The sequence below is a fragment of the Oreochromis niloticus genome, linkage group LG17 (assembly GCF_001858045.2).
Source record: "Oreochromis niloticus isolate F11D_XX linkage group LG17, O_niloticus_UMD_NMBU, whole genome shotgun sequence".
Lineage (NCBI taxonomy): Eukaryota > Metazoa > Chordata > Actinopteri > Cichliformes > Cichlidae > Oreochromis > Oreochromis niloticus.
The window spans coordinates 29957725-29980841 of NC_031981.2; the positions used below are offsets into that span (position 1 = coordinate 29957725).

The following is a 23117-nucleotide window of genomic DNA, read 5'->3' on the forward strand; positions in this document are numbered from 1 at the left end:
AGTTCAGTGCTGCAAAACCAGTTGAGTGTTTCAGTGTGTGGGCTGCGTGACTTTAATGGTGACTACCTGGTGACTGAACTGTAATGTCTCAGCTATTCGCTGCGTTTCCTTCACTGGTAATGTAACCCAGATGGCCTGGCAGGAAATAAACTATCCTCCTCTCTGATTCATCTCCCTCTCATTCACATATTTTTTGTTTTGTTTTTTGTTATTGAGACATGAAATGGAGAAGCTGTGAAAATGTTATATAATCTTTTGTGTTACTCGATTTACTTGAAATTGTGCGTTTATTTTCTCCCTTTCAGAGTAAAAAGAAATTTGAAAGAGAGTGCAGAGAAGCAGAGAAGTCCCAGATAACCTACGAGCGGCTAGATAATGACATCAACGCCACCAAATCAGAGGTGGAGAAGGTAGGAAGCCCCCACCTGTAATAACAGGTGACATTAAAGTGTAAGATGCTGTGATAGCAGTCTCCTCAGCTTTTTGCACTGTCGGATCTATGCAACAACGTGACTTTTCCCTCCTTTTGAAAACTGAAAAACACAGTATTTTAATTTGTTATGGCTTCAGAATTAGTCGTAGCACCATGATGCATGTGATTTATAATGTAGACAGATTGAAGGCTGGTGGGACATCAGTAACTGTTGATGTTCTGTTGGTATGTATGATCTGTTCAGGCCAAAGCCCAGTTCTACATGCGCACTCACTCAGCTGATGAGAGCAAGAACGAGTACGCCGCTCAGCTCCAGAGCTTCAATGCAGAGCAGTGGAAACATTTCCACAGCGCCATACCACAGATCTTCAAGGTAACTCAGACATGTTGAACTGTAGCTCTGGCTCTCTTCCACAGCACATCTTCCTCCGCTCACATGAAACCTGTCACAACAGATAGTCACTCCTCCACGAGCCTGGTCCTGCTGGAGGTTTCTTCCTGTTAAAAGGGAGATTTTCCATCCCACTGTCGCCAAGTGCTTGCTCATGGGGAGGGGGGTGGGTTGGGTGTTGGGTGTTGGGAGGGGGGGGTCATTTGATTGTTTGAGGGGTCTTTACCTTACAATATAAAGGACCTTGAGGAGATTGTTGTTGTTATTTGGCTCAATATAAATAAAACTGAAACGATTTCAAAGGATTTGTACCTTCAAGTCCACGTTGTTGTTTACTGACACAATCTCACGGATTCTTTTTCATTTTTTTTTTCAATGACTTTCGATTTTTGTCGCCTTTGTATAAAGGTTTCCATTTCAGTGAAAGCATAGTGCTCTGTGTTAGTGACCCATTAAATGTTTAACACGTGGCTTTAACTGATCTGCTAACCAGGTATCAGTGTTTGTCATTAAAAGGATCTGCTTGCAGGGGTTTGTACGTGTCTATGTGTGTGTCTATGTGTGTGTCTATGTGTGTGTCTATGTGTGTGTCTATGTGTGTGTCTATGTGTGTGTCTATGTGTGTGTCTATGTGTATGTCTATGTGTATGTCTATGTGTATGTCTATGTGTATGTCTATGTGTATGTCTATGTGTATGTCTATGTGTGTGTCTATGTGTGTGTCTATGTGTGTGTCGTGCTTGGCTAGTTCCTAGTGTTGATTCCATTTCCTGTGCTCTGTGTAACAGAATCTGCAGAACATGGATGAACGTCGGACGGTAAAACTTGGAGAGACGTATCGAAGCTTTGCTGAGGCAGAGCGGAGAGTTATTCCCATCATCTCGAAATGTCTAGAGGGAATGGTTTCAGCTGCCAAGGCTGTAGATGAGCGAAGGGTAAGTGTAGGAAGAAAGGAGAAAAAGCAGTTACTGCTAGCATCTTCAGAAATCTGTGAAACAGATAAGCCGGTAATAGTCTAGACGTGGGGTTGGTGTTTGGATAAAGATAGGAAAACTTATTTTCCTCCTCACTTCCCAGGATTCAGCAATAGTTGTGGAGTCATTCAAATCTGGCTTTGAACCTCCCGCTGACTTCCCCTTCGAGGACTTCAGTCAGAATTTGAGCAGAACGGGCTCAGATGGTACCATCAGCAACACGCCCAAAGGAGACAAAGACCGAGATCGAGACGGGGCACCGGGGCCACGATCTGATCCGAAACACCCCATGAGCAGAACCAAGAACAAACTCTGGCTGTTTGGGAAGAAACCAAAGGTACAGGAAGTGATGAATGCTTGTTGTTGCTTGAAAGTAATTCACCCTTGTGGACCTGTTCATGTTAGTCTATCAAATATAGACCTAAAAATAATAGCGTGTTATGTATAACATGCTAAAAAGATCTGACAATTTCTGTTTGCAGGTGAATTTGCAGTTGTTTACCCATAATCCTTAGATGTTTATCACTCAGTAGGACCTTTATAAGGGCTCTCCATAGTGACCTACATACCTACATTGCACTAGAGCGTGTTCTTTAACAGCCTTCATACAAACAGTCACACAGCTTTATTAGGAACTCATTCGATTTTGACCGTCCCTGCCCTTTACATCATACATTTTTCTCTTACTGAGTCATATTTTTGCATATTTTCTGATATTATTAATGTTATTCACCCGTATTTAATCACTTCCTCTGGATCAAGCTTGTATTTTCAGCTCACGTTGAGCTGCAGCTTTTTTTTTTTGTCACCTTTCCAATGACAACACCCTCAAATGCTTCCTCCAACACACTCCTTGGACCTTGCCCCTCTCCATAAAGACCGTATTGATCAATCATTAACTGCCTGCTGTTGGTTCATCTGAGCGTCATCATTTCTTTTTAAAGACTGTGTCGCTTAGATTTGACATCACTTCTTTTCAACAGAGAGCTCCTCCGATCCACGTTGACAGAAAAATGTTAAACTGAAACTGATCTCAGTTTAGAATAAACAGTGTCCACACCGGGCTCCAGCGATCATGTGAAGAAGCTGATTGAGATTGATTTTTCAGGAGATTTGATGAGTTGCATGTGGAGGTTCTTGGTAGATCTCTACAACAAAAATGTGCTGAGTTAGAGGATTTGACTGTGGATGGATTATGATGGCTGAACCACTAAAGGACTCGCATGCAGAGCTCGTACCAGCAGAGTGGGGAAAGCACCCTTTTCATCTGGATTGTTTGCATTCCCATCAGATAAACTGATTATGTATTTGTATATGTGTCACTTTTTTTAACAAATTGGCATCATAAACTTACTTCCTGTTTTATTTTCAAAGTTTATTAGGCTGAAAGGACTCTGCGATTAATCAAATGTAGAAGTTCCAGCGATCGTTAAAACCCAGAAATGCATTCTGAGCTAAAACGACCAGCCGTCAGGAGAAACACTGCACCATGGATCCAATAAGTCATCCTGACCTCTGGCTTTGTCCTCTCTTCCTGCTCCCCACCCAGTCCCCCGCCTTTTGTCCTCCTCCACCACCTTCCTCCTCTCGTTCCTGGTCCACCTCCCACTTATTCCCTCCACCCCGGTTTAGTTCTGACCTCGTCAGCCACTACCTATCTGAGATAAAGACTACAGTTCCCAGAATCCCGCGAAATTTGCGGAGCCTGAGGAGAGGGGTGAGACAGACAGTAGTGCCTGTAGTGTGTTCGAGTGAGGCAGGTTGATGTGTTTTTCTTGTTTTTCAATTCTTCTACAGGCTGTCTGCAGGCCCTCTGTGGACGATAACAATCTTGATTTCTACTCGCACAAATGAGCACAAAAAGCACACTTTCAGTTTTCACCTGGATTGTTTAACTACTTGTCCTTGATTGATGAATACATCGAGCCCATACATTGTAATTTGACTTGAGAAACTTGCAGACACCCTAAAATATGATTTCTTCCTCTCATTTCTCTGTTTTTTCCTGTTTTCCCTTCCTCCCATTTCCTCCACCTTCTACTTTTCTTTTTATCGCTGTGTTTCTTTTTTCTCTTGGTGTGATTATTTTGCTTCCTCCATGTATAAGACGGAATTTTGCTCTAATCCCAAGACGGAGGATCCTTGGTGATTGACGGTGTGTCGGTGTGCGAGGGATTCAGAGGGTATTTTTGGCATTGTGGCTGCACTGTTGTGTTTGTGGGAGGCATACAAAATAAAAACAGAGATGCCAACATCAGACGTGTTGTGCAGATGTTGGTCTGAGGCTGTAGATGGTGGGTGTGGGTGTGTGTGTGTGTGTGTGTGTGTGTGTGTGTGTGTGCGTGTGCGTGTGTGTGCGTGTGCGTGTGTGTCGCTCTGCTAATGGCTTCATTAAGCTGTCAAACAGATTTTTTACTTTCTCACAGTTTTAACACAAACATGTGAATAACATTCAGACTCCGTTTCAGTCCACAGCTTTGATTGGCTTTTATTCCTTTCAGGTCTGTCAGCTTCATCTGTGATTGGCAGCTTTTTGTTTGGTCTACTAAATTTGACACAATCAGAGTTTAAACAAATGTGCAAGGCGGCATATTTCAGCAAGTGTTTATGATAATGGATTCATTTTGAGTGCTTCTCTTTGAGCCGCTTTGTTCTTCTTAAACAAAGCGGTATACTGTTAACAGTAGATTCATGGATAGATGGATAGTTGATGAAGTAACAGTATGGAACGTGATAATATCTTGCAAAAAAAAGCCCTGTTATTGGATCCTCCATGTCTGCCAGCATGAATTTGCCAACTTCTATAACACACACTGCTCGCTGGTGTTCTTTGGAAAAATGCATCTGTGCTCCTGCATTATTGCTCAGGTGCAGCCATGCCTGGGCCATGTATGAACGAAGACAGAGGATTTAAAAAAAAAAATAAATAAAAAAATTCTTATATGCTGCTGAATTTGGAGCAGGATGTTCAGTCTGCTTTACAGATGATGTGAGGACACTTTAAAATGAAATATTTCAGTTAGAAAATGCTTGTTTTTGTAGATCTAGTATTAGTTTTATAAAATATTGTGCAAGGTCCGTATTATTCCGAAGCTGCGTTTATTGTGAGGCTCTGCTGTGAAATGTAAAACAGGACCGGATCAAGACAATATGATTAATTTTTATTTATTGAGCAACCACTTGGCGACAGTGGGAATGAAAACGCTCTTTTAACAGGAAGAAATCTCCAGCAGAACCAGGCTCAGGGAGAGGCAGCCATATGCAGCGACCAATTGGGGGTGAGGGATGGGAGACGAGACTGAAGACACACCGTGGAAGAGAGTTTGACTTGATTAGGAAGCTGCCGATGAGCCATTTGGCAGCACAGCATATGACATTTTCAAGGACTGGGTCAGAGCCTGTAGTCAGACCTCCCTGGGCAAGATGGCAGCAGCAGCAGCAAGCCCGGCTTTATGTGGAGAATGAACTGGGCATCAGTGACTGTTTTACTGCCACCTGCTGTCAAAAAGCAGAGTAGCACAAAGCCAGCAGGATGCAGTACTTTACAAGATTTTCCTTTAAATGTGAACTGTGAATCAAACGCTCTGCAGGCTGTCACTGCCCCATACATTGGGTAGTTGGGATGTTGTTATTTGATACAAGATCATGTTTTTAACTAGTTTACCAGTACGCTTGTTGCTCTCTGTTAGTTTTGTGTTTTCCTTTGTCCCTTAATGAATCAGCAAGAAATCTTCCCATTATGAGAATCTCCTGAGTTATGGAAAGTGTTGTAACTTTGCACCAAAAAGAAGCAGGAGTGTTGTGTACCTGTGAAAGCGTGAAACACAATCAGAGGGGAGTTTCACTGTGGGGGCTGGGGGGGAGACGCTGCTGCTGTGTTTAGTAAACACGAGGTGCTGGACCACACTGAGAACGCACACAGTAAACACATCCAGTAACCAGTGTGAACACTCTGACAACTAACAGCATCCACTGTTGTTCTCTCTTTTTTGTTAATGTGTGACGGCTCAGTGGTCAGTGAAGATGGTAAGTGAGTCTGTGTGAGTGTGTAGACTAGTGCTGTTGAGAAGACCCGGCCGTGTAGGTGCCGGTGCATCTAACCTCACCATGTAGGACTCCCATAGTGTCTACCACACAGTACACAACCCAGTAGTGATAGCTGGCCACTTCCTCTCCAGGTAGAATAGATTTCCTGTTGTCTGTCAGTACAAACAGTACATGTGGATCCTCACGAATACAGACTTCCTCAGTTTTAGAGGAACAGCTGTTGTTCCTGTCAGCTGCATTCAGAGCTGTTTATTAGGCTATATATAAATTATTAATATTATTATCATGCTTTATATATTTTCTGCTATGGAATTGATAAAGCAGACTCATCACACCATGAGTGGACTTTAAGGCCAGCACTGAGTGGGTGAGCTGTCCCTTTAAGCTCACATTAATCCAGTTTTCATGTTTTCCCTCTAAACTGTGCTGCTGTTTATCCCTGCAGATTATTTTGGTGTGAGTCGCCCAGCTAAGCAAGTGAAGCGTGCAGCTAGCTAGCGTTACAGTTCAGTATTTGCATACCGTCACGAGCCCGCGTCACAGGTGGAGGCACACTGATAAGGCTGGTGGTGCATGAATAGGAAGGTTGGTTTGTGTTGTTATTTTCACTAGCTAGGTCATGTCTCCAAAAGTTGAATCTGTTCATCTGGACGTAGCGTTTTGTGGGAGAAACGTTTCGTCACTCATCCAAGTGACTTCTTCAGTCTCAGCTGACTGCAGGTTTCCCCAAACCTTATAAACAGTACATTTGCATAATGACTGAAACCAGCCCACTGAAGGAACAATGGGCTAGCTAGGTCATGCTTTGTGGAAGAAGATGCTTTTTTTTAATGTATATTTTTTTGAGCATTGGGAAAAAGTCACATGTTGATTAGTTGCCCCTTTTTTCAAATTAAGGCACGCATCTCTCCAGCTGATGTGTCAAGAATTAGGCGACTCACATCAAAGCACTCTAGATGGATAAATATTACTGAAGGTTTGATTTGGTGGTCTTCTTTAAAATTCAGAGAAAGGGAAAACGGCAATGTGAACATTTCCATGACAACCGAACAATTTGAATTGCCGATGAAGCTTTTTTGACAGTTTCTGGATCAGAGGCTCTAGAGAAGCTGCTGTTTCTTTCACCTCTAACATTTGAGCCGCTTATTTCTGCAACAAACCAGCTCACGCTGCAGCATCTGGGCTCCTAATGGAAAAAAGTCGCTGCTGTAATTGCATCTTAACAAAGAAGCAAATGCAATAAGCTTTGTTGCTTTTGTTGTGCTTTCTGGGGATCATTCTCTGGCGTCACTCATCTAAAGTTAATCAATTCTGCGACAGAGTCTAATCCTGTTTTTGTTTTTTTCCTGCCCCAGGCACCGTCTCTGGAGGATTTCAGCCACTTACCTCCTGAGCAGAGGAGGAAGCGACTGCAGCAGAGGATTGACGAACTCAACAGAGAGCTCCAGAAGGAGATGGATCAGAGGTAAGATGCTGGCCAAGCCATCCAAACCAGCAAGATTCTAGGAAACCTGCTCTGGATCTTGCAACTGTTAAATGATGTCACTGTCAGATATTTCCATCCAGGATCCAGGTTCACTTCTATGGCCCTCGAACTGTTTATCATCATCAGTCTGCTCTATAAGCTTTGCTTGCTTGTGTGTTTCTGTCAGAGATGCTCTGAACAAGATGAAGGACGTGTATGAGAAGAATCCTCAGATGGGAGACCCCAACAGCCTGCAGCCCAAAATATCCGAGACCATTTGTAACATGGAGAAACTGCGCTCCGAAATCCACAAAAATGAGGTAAAGACGAGACAAGAAGGTCTGTTATTATCAACATGCAGCTTCTGGCAACTTGTTTAAATGTATACTAATGAACCGTATCACTGACAGACGTGGTTGTCTGAGGTGGAGGGAAAGCAAAGCTCCAGAGGAGACAGAAGGCACAGCGCTGATAATCATCACCATGGTCCTCAAGGCAGAGAGAGGTATCGAATGTTCCCGTCTTTTCTTTGGATGGCTTTATGTTCCTCACTGAAAATGGACCTTTGTTTTTCACTGTTCAGAAAAGTTAAAGAAACAGTTTGAAAACACATCAGATCTCAATCATTCACCAGAGTTAGGACTTAAAGGATGAAAAGATGCCACATCTTTGGATGGAAAGGAAAGGGCAGATTTCAGAGACAGCCCAAAGAAAAATGATGCAGCAAGCTTGTCCACTTTACTGAATTTAATTGCGGCAGCTTAAATTGGTATTCAGCAGCTGGTCTCGCCCCCACGTCCTTTCATTTTTCTGTCCAGCATATTTTCTACAATTCTATTCAATTTTCTTTATATAGCGCCAAATCACAACAACAGTTGCCTCAAAGCCCTACAACTGTTTCATGGGCCAAAGTAAAGCCTTTTCCCTTTTTTGGTCACCATTTTTCCACCTGTACTCTTGATGCACGCTGGTTCTAGTTTATCTTCTAAATCAAATATAAGTGTGACCAGTCCCGTGCACACTAAGCTCACGCCTGTTTCCTGTCAGCCCTGAGGGCAGTTACACAGATGACACCAGCCAGGAGCATCACACGCCTCATCACCGGCCCGGTCCCGCGCAGCCCCGACATCCCAACCCCGACCCACACGAGTTCGACGACGAGTTTGACGACGACGACCCCCTGCCTGTCATCGGACACTGCAAAGCGCTCTACTCGTTTGACGGTAAGCACATGCAGTCTGAACTGAGCTGGTTACAGAGTATCAAGCCTGATGTGGTCTAAGTGTCCTGTTTTTGTTTGACTCTCAGGTCAGAACGAGGGCACGCTAGTGATGGCAGAAGACGAGGTGAGACTCTTGAGTTTAATTTGAATGGTGCGATTTGAAAACTCGTCTCCAGTGAGTCGTGGGAGAAGGTGACGTCCTGTCTGTCTGCCTGCCCGCAGGTGTTGTACATCATCGAGGAGGACAAAGGCGACGGGTGGACGCGGGCGAGGAAGCAGAGCGGGGAGGAGGGCTACGTTCCCACCTCCTACGTAGAAATCACGCTGGAGAAAAACAGCAAAGGTGCCGTCACCTACATCTGAGGCTCCGCTGTCCTCTGTCTGTCATGCTCTCCATGTCTGCCTGCTTCTCAGTGTAACACCACTAAAAGGAAAAGAGACATCACTGTGAAACATCTGCATGGACTCCTGTCGTCTTGTTTGCCTCGTTTCCATCCCACCCCTTCATCCTGCACGCCTGCTCATTCTTTTAACCCCATAATCACTCGTCTTCCTCTCATACCTGCGACGTTTCTAAGCACGAACAGGAAGGACTCATCGTGTGGTGTTTGAGTGATTTGTGTGTAATATATGAGGCATTCATGTGCTCATCCACCGCTGTATGTAAGCTACAGCTCTTCTCCTCGATCAAATGAATTAAGATTGTTTTATATTATACGTTAGAAAGACTTTATTTTTATTTTAACACATATTCTAATTATTTTACTGTCTCTGTTATTTTTAACTGGAGATGATCAAACTCTTGATTTTAAGCTCTTGACATGTCTGTGTTTATTGAAATGAAATATGCTGCATTTACTTTGCCTTTCTGTCTGATTTCTGTGTGTGTGTGTGTGTGTGTGTGCATTTTTGTGCCATTGTAATGCCGATTTATCAGTTATCACTGTACAGGATCTGGATAAAACCTACCTATTAGTTTTCCAGAGTGGGCAGTGTATGTTGTTACAGGAGTCGCCTTCTCTGGTGTATGTTCATCAGACGATGCAGGAATTCTTGTTCCTCATGTGGGTCAAATTCTCAGGTTATTGAAGGATGCTTGAACACTCACATTCTGTAAACTTTCAGTCCAGTCCAGACTTTTGGATTAGGACTGAGAAAACAGACCACGATGAATAAAGTATCTTTTTAAAGGCTGTAGTTTGTAGTAAAACAAAGCAGTAAATTAAAATTATTAGTCACTGTTTTCTCCTTTTTGAATCGGGATAGCGCTTATGTGCTATAATTCTATCAGTGGGTCTATATGTAGGATCAACACAAATTAAGAGTTGCAGTTAGTGAGCCTAATTGTTTTTAAACCAGTTATAGAGCTTTTTTAGGCCCAGGAGATTAAGATGTAGACCTGCTACAGCTAAACAAAGAGTGATGCACAGTTTCAGTTCATTGGTGTTTGTTTGAGTCACTGATTGAAACCTGGCCTGACCCTCAGAGTTTCCACCGCTATCCATGAGGATAAAAACCAAGCAGTGCGGGTATTACCGGCGTCTGTGCCAGCTGAAGCAAGTCGTGTCTGAAGAGTGCTTATCGCAGCAAAGGACGCCACATCTTCCTTCATTTCCACTCGCCATTTGAACTTTTCTACTGTGTGTCTGAAATGCAAGCATCCTCGACTTGAGCTGTGTCTGAGTGTGAGCAGGTTCAGCTCGTGTGTGCTTTTCTATTAACGGTCTCTTCTCCTCTATGTGACTGCAGGTTCCTGAGGGGCCGCAGAGTGGCCGGGCGGTTTGATTGGCTGGTGGAGGGCTCGTGCTGATTGCTGATAATTGGTGCTGGGGAGGGTGACTAAGAAAGAGAGAGAGCGAAAGAGAGGAAAAGGGAGAGAGGGAGGTGGAGGAGGTCGGAGATTAGGCGGGCTGCCGGGGAGGTTTGCATGTCTGCATGCTCGCGTGTCCATAAGCAGCAAAGCATTCTGGGCTTTCAGAGGAGGGAGGTAGGAGAGATGATGCCAAAGCCACGAACAAGCAATAAAGGATTTATGATCTTCACGTGAGATCCAAATCCACCTGTGAGCTGTGGACCGTTTTTGTCTTTCAGGGCAGGAAGTGGCAACCACAGCAGTTTATTAGGCACACCAAGCTCAGCTGAATGTAGTCCTGACATAAAGTGAGAATCGTAACAACTTTATGTTGAAACTACAGAAAGCTCTGGATTTTACAAACCATCATAAGCAGCTTCAGTATCATCATGATCTTTATTTCTGCGCCACGCTGCTCTCACTTTATGGGCCTTTATGTCGAGCTGCCCTGTTCTGACCTTGTATCGATGGGTCACCTGTATCACGTACAAATGTGACTGTAAATATAAGAAATGGATTTTAAAGGTAGGTTAGGACCACTTCTGCTTGGTGGACCTAATAAACTGATTAGTTTTAAAATGAATTTATCTTTTAGTGTTAAATATCAGCTTATCCCTTCTATAAATTACATTACTCTCTGTACCTGCTGGACACACTGTTTGGGGGCAAGTCTTAAAATTTTTCTCCTATAACAACAATAAAGTTGTTTTTTATAAGTACCCCACAAGTACAACTTGTTCCCACCTTGCTGGTTTATTTATTTAAAATTTTCTCACCATATTTTTTAAAACGTATCTCACACACACACACACACACACACACACACACACACACACTTTCTCCCAGACTTTGGGTCCAGCTTGTGACAAGATTTAAATAAATAAATAAAAAAATAACAGCAGACGTCAGAGTCCACGTCAGGGTTTTCTTATCTTTCAGAGTCAGGTGCTCATCCAGCATTTGCTGCCACTAACACCAGTCAGTCCTGTACCGCTCTTGCTCACTCCTCATCCTTATCTGTGCTGTGTTGGTGATGTCTGCCTGCCTGAGCCACTCTGCTCCTCATTGCCTGCCTTCACTCTCATACAGTCGCATGTGGGGTTTTTGTTTGTTTTTTAAAAATAATGTGTCATAAATGTGTCTCAGCTATGATCCTGTGCGAGTTTTCTTTCCTTCCATCTGTGACTGTGCGTATGTGACTCTGACTCTGTTGTGCGTCGAATGCCATGATGTTCCAGCATGAATGGGATTTTGTTCGGTTTAATGTCTCCGTGCGGCTCATTAGACAGATAGCAGGACTATCGGGCAAATACAGGACCTCTCTTCCCTCTTTCTTCTCCTTTTCCTCGTTGGGTTGCGATTCCACCAGTTGACCAGCAGATGGCGGCCTTCCCTCACCAAACCACAGTTCAGCTCGCTCCGGACTGTGCCTGACCAAACTAAGAAAGGGGAGGAGCAGCTCCGGTGTCTTTGCAATTAAGACTCTGCCTTAAAACTTCACCTTGTTTTCCTGTGGATGGATTTTTCTCACAAGCATAAAACGATGCGTCTGCTTTTCCGCCTGACTACATCTCCCATCGGCCAACTGGGCTGACCTCTCACCTCTTTCGGGCGACTGAAGAGTTTTCCCATTAATCGGTTGTACATGTGAATGTGATGACAAGCACGCATGCATCAGCGACATGTACACATGTACGGAAGCCCAAACATTTATACATACCAATGAGTTTTTTTGTCCCCCGCCCCCTCCTCCCCGGCTTAATGGGCTTTCCATACATGTGAACGTGTTAATTTGTGCACATGTGCGTTTTTGTTAGATTTTAACCATTGAATGATTTGTACATATTAACATCTGTCATGTTGAATGTGTTTCCGTGGTGATTGTTTTTAGGTTTGTCGGCCATTTTTGTGAGAGACAACAAGGTTTGAATTGAACCGATGCACTTTGTCCGAAAGTACTACAGCATTTAAATCTGACAAACAGTGAGTAGATGAATGAATGAATGAAGGTGAGAGACACGTGAACTATCTGAATGACCCCTGTGTAGAAGTGAGAAACCAAACAAATAAGCGTGAGTAATTTCTCCTGACAGTTTTATACTCTTTTTGTATCTCATTTTGAGCAAAGAGGCTTTTTTGTGCATGATTTTGTAGAGTCTTTGAATTCATTCACCAGTTAGTTTTTTTTTAAAAAAATGGCCCACTTGATCTTCTGTTTAATAGACTAACAAAATTATACACCTACTGCTTAACGTAAAAAGCCGCCAACGATTCATCTCACGTGACCTAAGTAAACAGCAGGTGGCCATGCTTTCGTTGTAATCTGTGTTTCTTTGATGAAGCTGTGAACCGTGCAGAACAATGCTGTAGATGTTGTTACTTGAACTTTTCGCCCTGCCCTCTTCATCTAGGACTACAACTGATACTTCCAGGACTTCTTCAGTATACATTTGATTGGACTTGCAAAAACGTCACCAAGCTTCATCAGTGATTTTTCTCATGTGTACATATGACTTTTTTGTTCCAGTGTTAATGCAGTCATATCAGGTCATCCAGTTTCTGCTTTAAAGCTGTGAAGACCACAGGTAATAGTTTTTAATCGCCGGATAATAATTTGTGACAGTCAAGTCTAACAATTATGAACGAGTTGCAACACACTGCAAGATATGACTTCCAGTTAGCTTCACATATGAGAAGCTTGAATGTTCCACTGATTGTTTCAGCATTCAAACTTACCCCACCATAACCCTCAGGCCATTATTGTCAGACGGCGAAATCATGTTGAGTGCGATAAACTTCCAACAGGAATACGATTAAAGTTTTGATAACATTTATGTTGCGGAGCATTTAGAATGGTAAGCATTTCATGCAAACCCTTAACTAGATGTGATGCTTTAAATGTGACAGCTGCACTTTGGTTTGGCTCAAGGCCCGTTTGGAGCGTGCCGTCCCTTTAAAGCTGCTGAGTGATGCAGCAGTTTGCAAGAGAGAAAACACACCAGACTCCAAATATATGCATAAAACTGTGTATTCTAATGGACACTGTGCTGTAACTCTGAATATAATGCAAAAGTACTAAATAACAATTGAGCTTTGACGCTATATTAAATCTGCAGTAAGTTTTATGTACAAACGGTTTGTTTTTTTAATAACACTGTGAGCGTGGTGCTGTTCACTACCCAGCAAAAACCATATGTTCTCCACATTCCTGTTTTTGTCCTGTGGAAACTTTGTATCCAGCAACCATGTAAAGATACTTTCCAGCTGTTTAAACTTTTTTTATTTAAAATCAGAAAGAAATGCAAGAACAGCAGGTACAAGGTGCTTTAGCAGGATGTTAACATGTAAATCTGTGTTTCTACCATGTTGTAACCAATTGCAGTACTTCTCTTTTCGTATTGTTGTGCACATCTTTTTACTTTGAATGTCTTTGGACACTTTGTGAACAAAATGCTTTTTTTCTTCTCTCAGAATATTGTTCTAATAAAATAAGCAGCATTGAAAAGAAGTGGAGTTGTTTCAGTGGAAGTTTCTGGAAGATTTCAGAACAATGACAGTGCACACATTCAATGGTTACACGCTCAACTTCTCCAGATCGTGCTTATGGCATTTATTTAATCTTACCACAGTAGTTCATAATAATATAAACATATTAAAATTCATCAGCATCTTTTTTCTTTTCTTTTTTTTAAACAGTCATCTACAGAAAGTATTTACAGTCTATTATTAACATGCTTTAAATATGTACAGCTTTAATGTCTCACTTATTAACATATTTCCATTATTTCTGCGTGTGTGTCTGTACAAACACAAAAGCACACCTGACCCATGTTACTCAGGCACACAGAGTTAGGATCATGACTTTCTGCAAAAATGATTACCTGTGGATTCCTTCTGTCACCTGCTGAGTGGAAGAATTGATCATCTCAAATATTTACCTCTTTTATTGCTGGGTGAGCGGTGTTTGTAGCAAATGGCCACATAGATTTAAAGTGCCCTGATTATTATATATATTTGTTGTTATGTAACATACCAGCATAATAGTGCAAAGCTAATGAGGCTAACAGAAAACAGAACAAAAATACAATTTTGACACAAACTTTAAGACTGATGGAAATCATCCGTCCTTTTCCTCTATCACTTGTTCAGGTGCCGCGGGTGTTGTGACATTTTTCAACCTGCTACTTTACACTGACGACATCGAGCAACTTCATCTGACAGAAATGACCACACACACACACGTTAGCCATCTTAAAGAGATCACTGCAGAGAAAGGCTAAAAACAGCTGCTGGAGCAATGTGCAGTATGAGAACGACAATGTGGCGTTATTAATTTATTTTTTTTACCAGGACATTTAAACCCTGAACACAGAGAGACAACCACACCTACAGTCAGTGTAGAAAGACTATTTCACCTGAAGTGCATGTCTTGGGACTGTGCAAGGAAACCCATGCAAGCACAGGGAGCAAAGGCCCACATGCTGTGAGATGACCGCCGCATCACCGTGCTGCTGCTCGTCAGTCATTCTAATGTTAGACGCACAAGTGATTTGAGTACAGACGGTACACACACACTTTTCTTGTTACCTCCTATACACTCTAATTTTCAAAACAGTGATAAAGACCGACTAAAACAGCTGGAAACGATGGACAGCTGTTCCACTGAAAATGAATGAACATGAATGAGTATGAATTGAGTTTACCTAAGTTAGTCTCAAATCCACTGTCCCGAAGTTAAACACATCCATGTGATATTAACTTATCAATGTGATTAAAAGTGAACCAGTCTTCACATCCTTTCCTGAAATAACTTCCACTGCATCAGCCTGATTTTAAAAAGTTAAAAGTAAGATGTGTCTGAGGTGTTTGGGTGCAGCCATCACTTTTCAGTCTAGTGTGTCGTGACAGCGGTAATATTTTTGGAGCTTTCCAGTGTTTTATTTGACTGAAACTACTTAAGCTGTAAAGGTTTTTCTCGTGATTGTCCATACTGTAAATTCATTCTTTCTCCTTCCTAAAATTTGCATTTATTCCCCTTAATCCTTTTCTCAGACAAAGGGAATCAGAAGCTGTTTCACTCTAAAAAGCCATCAGGCAAACTTGGGATGTGTAATATTGGGCTACATAATTAAAGCTGACCTGACGGGACAGTGAACATCTGGACTGAAAAGGAGTTCTGTTTGCACAGATGTTCTGAAGCTTTTCATGAATGAAATGAGCACGGCTTTGGCTCACATTCCATCAGAGCACATTGACCTGAAGGTGAACGTTCCCCCTGTAGTGCTGCTGAGCGCCTTCAGAGAACAGTGACGCTCCTGATGATCCTGATTCGCTCACTAATCACTTCCTGTCTTTTCCGTTCTGCTGTGTTCGCGTAGAAGAAGTCAGATTATGGTTGGTGTTGTAGATGGAGGCTCCAGTTTCCGTGACAATGCAGTGAGGATGAGGTTGAATTTGTTGTAGCGATCTGATTGGTTGACCGCAGCTCCGCGACTTCCCCAGAGCAGTCGCAGCTGAAAGTCTGTCTTAAACACTTCGAGCAGATCGTCGTCACACTGAAACCCTAAAGAACAAACACACAGGTGGATTTAATTTAATTTTTTTTTTTTTTTTTTAAAAAGGAACACGTGACGCCCGTTTTGGTAGAATTTGGTGGACTCTTCTTGTGTTTACCTTGTAAGATCTTCTGTGCATTGGCAGTGTAGCTTTGCGCATTGCGTGCAACGTTGCGTGCAGCCTCCAGGTGGCGCAGCATGATGTCACAGCCCTGGTCGCTGGTCTCCCAGAGCTCCACCCCGTCAGGTGCAATTGAAGGACGCTCCATCAACGTGAGGAGTGGCAGGAGGAGGGGCACACAGACCACCGGGGGAGAGGAGGCTGCAGCAGAGTGAGGTTAGCAGAGTTTATGAGGGCCGTAAAAAAAAATGAAAACACTGACGTTTGCTTTTTTTAAACTCTAAATATAGAAAAAAAATTTATGCAATGTTCATTCTTACTGGCTGAATTTTTATTAAAGGGGTTTTTTAAATGTTTTTTTTAAATCTCCAAAAGTTGAATCTGTTCATCTGGACGTAGCGTTTTGTGGGAGAAACGTTTCGTCACTCATCCAAGTGACTTCTTCAGTCTCAGCTGACTGCAGGTTTCCCCAAACCTTATAAACAGTACATTTGCATAATGACTGAAACCAGCCCACTGAAGGAACAATGGGCTGTGAGGTCAGTTCCTTAATCATAATTATGCAAATTCCCATGACCATTGATCAACAATCACTGACCAAAACCCACTGATCAAAGAACACTGATCAATGGCCATGAGTACCATTCACAGAGAGTTGGGGAATGGCTGCAATCACAGCATTGTAAGATGGCGAAAGATGTACCCTTAGGCCCCCTCCTCGATTCAGAGATGGTCTTTCCCTTTTCACGTAAATGGCCTCCTTGACTCCGCGCTCAAACCAGCGTTCCTCCCTGTCCAGGATGTGTACATCCTCATCCTTGAAAGAGTGTCCACTGGCCTGCAGGTGTAAATAAACTGCAGAGTCCTGGCCTGATGAGGTAGCTCTTCTGTGTTGTGCCATCCGCTTCGCTAGAGGTTGTTTGGTTTCCCCGATGTATAAATCCTGGCAATCCTCCTGGCACTTAACAGCGTACACTATGTTACTCTGTTTGTGTTGGGGGACCCGATCCTTGGGGTGGACCAGTTTTTGGCGCAGCGTGTTTTGGGGTTTAAAAGCCACAGAGACCTGGTGTTTAGAAAAAATGCGTCTCAACTGTTCCGATACTCCTGACACATATGGGATCACTACAGGTTTTCGCCTGGGCAGCGGTTGTCCTTCTCTCCTGGATCGGCTGGAGCTTTCTTTAGGTGCCTTCCCAGCTTTGACAAAAGTCCAGCTGGGATAACCACATTTACTCAGGGCCCATTGTTCCTTCAGTGGGCTGGTTTCAGTCATTATGCAAATGTACTGTTTATAAGGTTTGGGGAAACCTGCAGTCAGCTGAGACTGAAGAAGTCACTTGGATGAGTGACGAAACGTTTCTCCCATAAAACACTACGTCCAGATGAACAGATTCAACTTTTGGAGATTTACTTTCCTGGATGATTGAGAATGCATCAAGACGTTTTTTTCAAACATAGCAACAGTAACCCTTTTATAAAACAATACTCAAGATCTACTTACCCCATGTATTTTTTTAAAAAGACGAAACAAAATATACTTAATTTATTTGATGATGTTTTATTTATGAACAATAGGATATTTATATATATTTTTACAGTAATGCTGTCAGCCAAATTCTCACATTCACCAGCAACTGTATCAGGCACACCTGTTCAACTGCTCCTTCACATAACTTGATGCATTTAGTCATGTAGAAGTGGTCAAGACGACCTGCTGAAGTTTAATTTGAGCTTTAAAATGGAGAAGCAAGGTGATTTAAGTGACTTTGAACACAGCATGTTTGTTGATATAATATATCAATTTTGTTCTTTTCTATATAGTCATACATGCTACTATCAACTTGGTAACAGGCCCTTCCCCTACCTTCCCTGTGTGTTCATGCAGAAAAGAGTTAAGTGTGGAAGAAGTGGTTGAAGTGAAAAGATCTAGGGGCAAAACTAAGAGAGAAAAATAAAAATAAAGCAAAAACATATGCACCAAAATGTGTCAAATTAGCCGACACGTTAGTTATCGGGCTGCTGCTGCTGTACCGTTAACAGTAGCATCAGCAACAACCCTCACAGTCACAGGAGGCTGCTGTTGCTAGCAGAGAGTGAGGTGGGCTGCCTGGAGCAAAAATGCTGTGGCCATTTTTTGTCCCAGTCCAGACCTGATTATGGTTGTTGATGAAAACTATGAAGAAAAGTGTTGTTCATCAAAATTAAAACTTTATAAATATTTATGCCAGTCATGTGGTGTCTTGATTCTAAGTGACATGCACATCCTCAAAACCTTTAATTCAGCCCTGACTAACACAGAGATGGAGACCATGTAACCTGGATGCTACATTTTCAGAGTCCCAAAAACACAGCCTGACATCCTGCAGGTCTAAATGATGATTTGAAGTAATTTCTTTTCTCTTTTTAGGAAATAATACATATTATATCTTTAAGCTGTTATCAGTGGCTATAGGCTGTGTTTGTCCTCTTACCGGTGCCTTCGTACAGATTCTTGTAGAAAGGCTTGAGTGTTTTCTCGTAGCTGATAGCGGTCTGTGTGAAGTTCCTTCGTAGAGTCGTCCATGTTTCCTCCAAACGACTGATCTGAATCAACAACAAACATCAACATTAAGAGTTTCAAACTACAATTAAATCTCTCCTTTTTTGTTTGTTTTTTTTTCATGATAGAGAGATTTTAGTTGTCATATGCGTTACCTGGTTTTATGATTTTTGTAAGGGAAAAAAATGTAATAAAGTGTGTGTGTGTGTGTGTCTATTCATTACCGCTGTGGGGACCATAAATTGGAAGTTTACTAAACTTATGGGGACCAAAATCCAGGTCCCACAAGTTTGAAGGCATTTTTGAGACTCAAAATGTGGCTTTATTGTCAGGGTTACAATTGGGTTATGGTTAGGGTTTAGGGCAGGGGTCCCCAATCCCAGTCCATGAGGGCCGGTGTCCCTGCAGGTTTTAGATCTCACCCTGGGTCAACACACCTGAATCACATGATTAGTTCATTACCAGGCCTCTGGAGAACTTCAAGACATGTTGAGGTAATTTATCAATTTAAATCAGCTGTGATGGATCAAGGACATGTCTAAAACCTGCAGGGACACCGGCCCTCGTGGACTGGGATTGGGGACCCCTGGTTTAGGGTAAGGGTTAGGGTTAGGCATTCATTACCTGAGGCAGGTCCAGAGCTTTCATCAGGGCTGTGAAAGCAAACAGGTCACCAACCGTGTCCTTCAGCTCTATAGCAACCAGAATGAGGCGATTTAAAGTGGAAGCCCGCTCCTCCACGCTACCCGTACATCCCAGAATATCCACAGCAACAGCTATTGCCATGGTGTGGTGCCTGGGAGACAGAGGGAAGAGACAGGTGGATTACAAACAGCCCCCAACACCAATGTCTTTTGTTCCTTATCTGATCGTCCAGCGGTGCAGTAGTCTAACTACAGACCTCACTGTCTGGAGGGGCGAGTTCCACGATGGGTTCCCCTGTACGACATGTTTAATGGTGGTATATCAGCTTCAGTTCAAACTTCTCACAATAACTAAGAGATCTTAAATGCTGAAAGTATTTTAGAAGAAAAATGCTAAACCTTGCAGAAAGGTCATGGGAAAACAACAGCTTGTAATTGTACAAACAAATAGAAAACTCACTGATTTACTCAGAAGTCTTGGCACACCTTTAATAAATAGGGTTTATTGGATTAGTGGAGTTATATTGTTAGTACTATCATGTCTTTATGATTACCAGCTCTTTAGGTCAACTTAGCAGAGTGGAGTCTGTGCAGCTGTTGTAAATTTTGTGTATATAAAAGTTAAAATGGGAGGCAGAGCCCTCAGCTTTCAGGCCCCTCTTCTGTGGAACGAGCTCCCAGTTTAGATTTGATAGACAGACACTCTGTCTACTATTAACATCATAGTTAGGGATGGATCAGGAGACCCTGAACCCTCCCTTAGTTATGCTGCAAGCTTCTCATGTTGCACTGAGCTTTGTTCATCACTCTCCATGTGTTTATACACCTCTCTGCATTTAATACCTGTAAGCGAACATAGTTGTTTCCATCGCTCGCTTTTTTTTTTCTTCCCCTCTCTTTGAAAGAGTAACATAGCATTGGTTCCACAGCAAAGGGTGTTCAAATTCAAACGTGGCTCAAGAGTTGGGAGTTCACCTTGTAATCGGAAGGTTGCCGGTTCGAGCCCCGGCTTGGACAGTCTTGGTTGTTGTGTCCTTGGGCAAGACACTACACCCGTTGCCTACTGGTGGTGGTCAGAGGGCCCGGTGGCGCCAGTGTTCGGCAGCCTCGCCTCTGTCAGTGCGCCCCAGGGTGGCTGTAGCTACAACGTAGCTTGCCATCACCAGTGTGTGAATGTGTGTGAGAATGGGTGGATGACTGGATGTGTAAAGCGCTTTGGGGTCCTTAGGGACTAGTAAAGCGCTATACAAATACAGGCCATTTAATCATTAGTTGTTATTAATCTCTGGCTCTTGTCCACATCTCGTCTTTGTCCTGACTTCCTCCCTTCACCCAGAACCGGTCACTGCAGATGGACGCCCCTCCTTGAGTCTGGTTCTGCTGGAGGTTTCTTCCTGTTAAAAGGGACTTTTTGCTTCCCACTGTCGCCAAGTGTTTGCTCGTACTGGGTCATTTGACTGTTTTATTGCAGGGTCTTTATCTTAAAGTATAAACCCCCATGAGTCAGTTGTTGTTGTGATTTGGTTCTATTCAATCAAAACAGAAGTGAATTGAATTGTGTCTGCTACTACCCTGAAAGAGTTACCAATACAGCGTATTTACCTGTACATAAAGACAAATATTTATAAGGAGATTTATGCTAAAACAATTTCCTGCTGTTGCTAGTGTGTGGAATTTTGTACAAAACACAAAAATATAGATTCTTTTGATTCCTTGCACGAAAGCAAACGGCTATCTTTCCTCTTTTTTTTTTAACTGCTTAGTGTGCATTAGGTTTTAAAAAGAGACTAAAACTATTACTTCACACTACATGCCAGTGTGTGGGTTTAAGTTGTGATTTGTCCTCTCATTCAACATCATTTATGTACCTTTCCATCAGGTCCAGCCTCAGCTGACGACCGTGCGGCAGTGTCACCAGCTCCAGACCGGAGGACACGCCCATTTGACCTTTAAGCTCTGGAGTCACTCCCAGTATCCTGGCAACCTGGTGGTGAGAAACGAAATTTTACAAGTAGCTGTTAGAACAGTTTTCTGTTATAGTTTGTCACCCTGTTTCATTGTATGTGCCTAGCGCATGTGTTTGGATGAGGCAAAACATTTTATTTGGTTGTGTCTCTGCATCATGAAGATCATTTTTGTGCTGCAGCAGCATCATCAGGTGCAGGGTGGAAATCTAATTCTCTATAGTGCACAAACACACACATACACACAGAGAGGAGCTGTGTGTCACAGCAGCAGTAAACATGTTTACCTCCAGATTAAATGCACGTGTCGACGTCTGTCTGGTGTCAGTTTTCATTTTCCCAGCACAGCGCTGCTGCTTGCAGCACTTTCTGATATGTTATTATTAACAATGAATCATACCGGGTCTATGCAGCATTAGTACATCATTTACTAAATTGTAAAACCATCATTTACTGCCAGAGGAGGGAAGTAATGAAGTACAAATACTTTATTGCTGTACTTAAGTAGAATTTTCAGGTATCTTCACTAATTATCTTTCTGACAACTTTTTACTTTTACTCTCTTAAATAAAAATCTGTACTTTCTATTTGTTCTGTAAAGTGTCCTTGAGTGTTTTGAAAGGCGCTTTTAAATAAAATGTATTATTATTATTATTTTTATCATTATTATCATTACTCCTTACATTTTCAAAACAGGCTCATTACTATTGGTGCATTTTGAGGTGTGAGGCAAACCTTTTTTTACGTCACTCTATCTCAAACATCGAACCGATTTGAGGCTAAACAGTAACACATGAAAGACAATACTGTTCATGTATTAATCACCAGGTTGTATAAAAGACATCAAAGAGGTAAAACCATGTGCCATAGTCGGGAATTAAAGTGGGCTGGTGTTTTGGGGTGAGTTTTTTTGTTTCGTGTTTTTTGGGCGCGACACCAGAACGACTGCAGGTGTGCACAAGTTGCGTTTGACATACTTCAGCATCTAGCTAGCGCTACAAAAGAGGAATGAGGAGTGAGAGGAGCATAACGAGTGTCTTTTTTTTGTAACTAGCAGGTAATTCTATCGGCTTAACAAACATCAGCAATCACACAAACTGCTTGTGTGCAGTTTGTGGCACAGTGTGTTGCTAGCTTAAGGTCCAGCTGCTGTATTTCACAAGGACAGAAAAGAAAGAGCTCACTCAGAGATGGAGAAAGATAACAAAGACACAACAGGAGAGGAAGAACAGAGGTTAGATTTAAAGGTAAGGATGCTCAGTGGGATTTGATGTACTGGAAAAGCTTTAATATAAATCCTCATCTTTTAACCCTATGTCTGTACATGTGACATTAAGCTTTATCATATTGCGAAACTGCTGCTAATCAAACTAAGGCAGACTAACTGTTTTTTAAGAATTGGATGAAGACCCTCTGCAGGTTAGTGAAGATATAAACAGGTTAGTTTGCTGTACTGTGATGGATTTAAAGTAAAGAACAGTGTGTGACTGGTGCACAGTGACTGTGTTTCATGCTCAGAGTTAGGTTAGATCAGGTATAGCACAGATGAATTTGAAGTTAAGCTAATGATGCTGAGATTCATTCATCGAATTCCACCTTCATACCAACTTTAAACTGCCTAATATAAACACCATGTAGAGGATGGAACAGGACAACTCATAAAACCTCTGCTTACATCTTGTTAAATTGAGGTGTGTAAATCCACAAAGAGCAGTAAACCTCAGAGCAGTAGCCCAGATCAGCTGATCACAGCCTGTACATTAAGAAACTCTACTCAAGAGAAATTGTGATTCTTTTCCCCACGCTGAGCCACGACAGCCGATTTTAGAGTTTCACCATGCGCTCAATCCCACTTTAACCTCTTTCCTATTCATTTTCCTGTTTACAGGAAAACTCACCCTCAACAA

General features: G+C 42.4%; 2 protein-coding genes across 10 annotated transcripts in view; one reads left to right on the forward strand and one right to left on the reverse strand.

The window, feature by feature from the left end:
• The window catches only part of fnbp1l (formin binding protein 1-like), a 61651-nt gene extending 48536 nt beyond the window's left edge, over positions 1-13115 (forward strand). Inside the window, exons 6-17 of one of the 3 annotated variants that reach the window (XM_013265429.1) lie at positions 306-410; positions 678-806; positions 1613-1759; positions 1902-2144; positions 3348-3515; positions 5810-5824; positions 7201-7310; positions 7498-7630; positions 7721-7815; positions 8358-8533; positions 8619-8656; positions 8755-10033. In XM_013265429.1, the coding sequence (XP_013120883.1) occupies positions 306-410; positions 678-806; positions 1613-1759; positions 1902-2144; positions 3348-3515; positions 5810-5824; positions 7201-7310; positions 7498-7630; positions 7721-7815; positions 8358-8533; positions 8619-8656; positions 8755-8895 (1500 nt within the window). In that variant the 3' untranslated portion in view covers positions 8896-10033. Of the gene's footprint in view, positions 1-305; positions 411-677; positions 807-1612; positions 1760-1901; positions 2145-3347; positions 3516-5809; positions 5825-7200; positions 7311-7497; positions 7631-7720; positions 7816-8357; positions 8534-8618; positions 8657-8754; positions 10034-10281 lie in introns of those variants that run through there. The other 2 variants (XM_013265428.3, XM_005462109.2) reach the window with 2 other exon arrangements.
• Positions 12895-23117, reverse strand: part of bcar3 (BCAR3 adaptor protein, NSP family member) — a 71975-nt gene continuing 61752 nt past the window's right edge. For all 7 annotated transcript variants that reach the window (XM_005462111.4, XM_005462110.4, XM_013265426.3 and 4 more), the window contains 5 exons: positions 21115-21230; positions 19227-19398; positions 18535-18646; positions 16058-16261; positions 12895-15947 (listed from right to left, as the gene is read on the reverse strand). In XM_005462111.4, the coding sequence (XP_005462168.1) occupies positions 15769-15947; positions 16058-16261; positions 18535-18646; positions 19227-19398; positions 21115-21230 (783 nt within the window). In that variant the 3' untranslated portion in view covers positions 12895-15768. The remainder of the gene's footprint in view (positions 15948-16057; positions 16262-18534; positions 18647-19226; positions 19399-21114; positions 21231-23117) is intronic.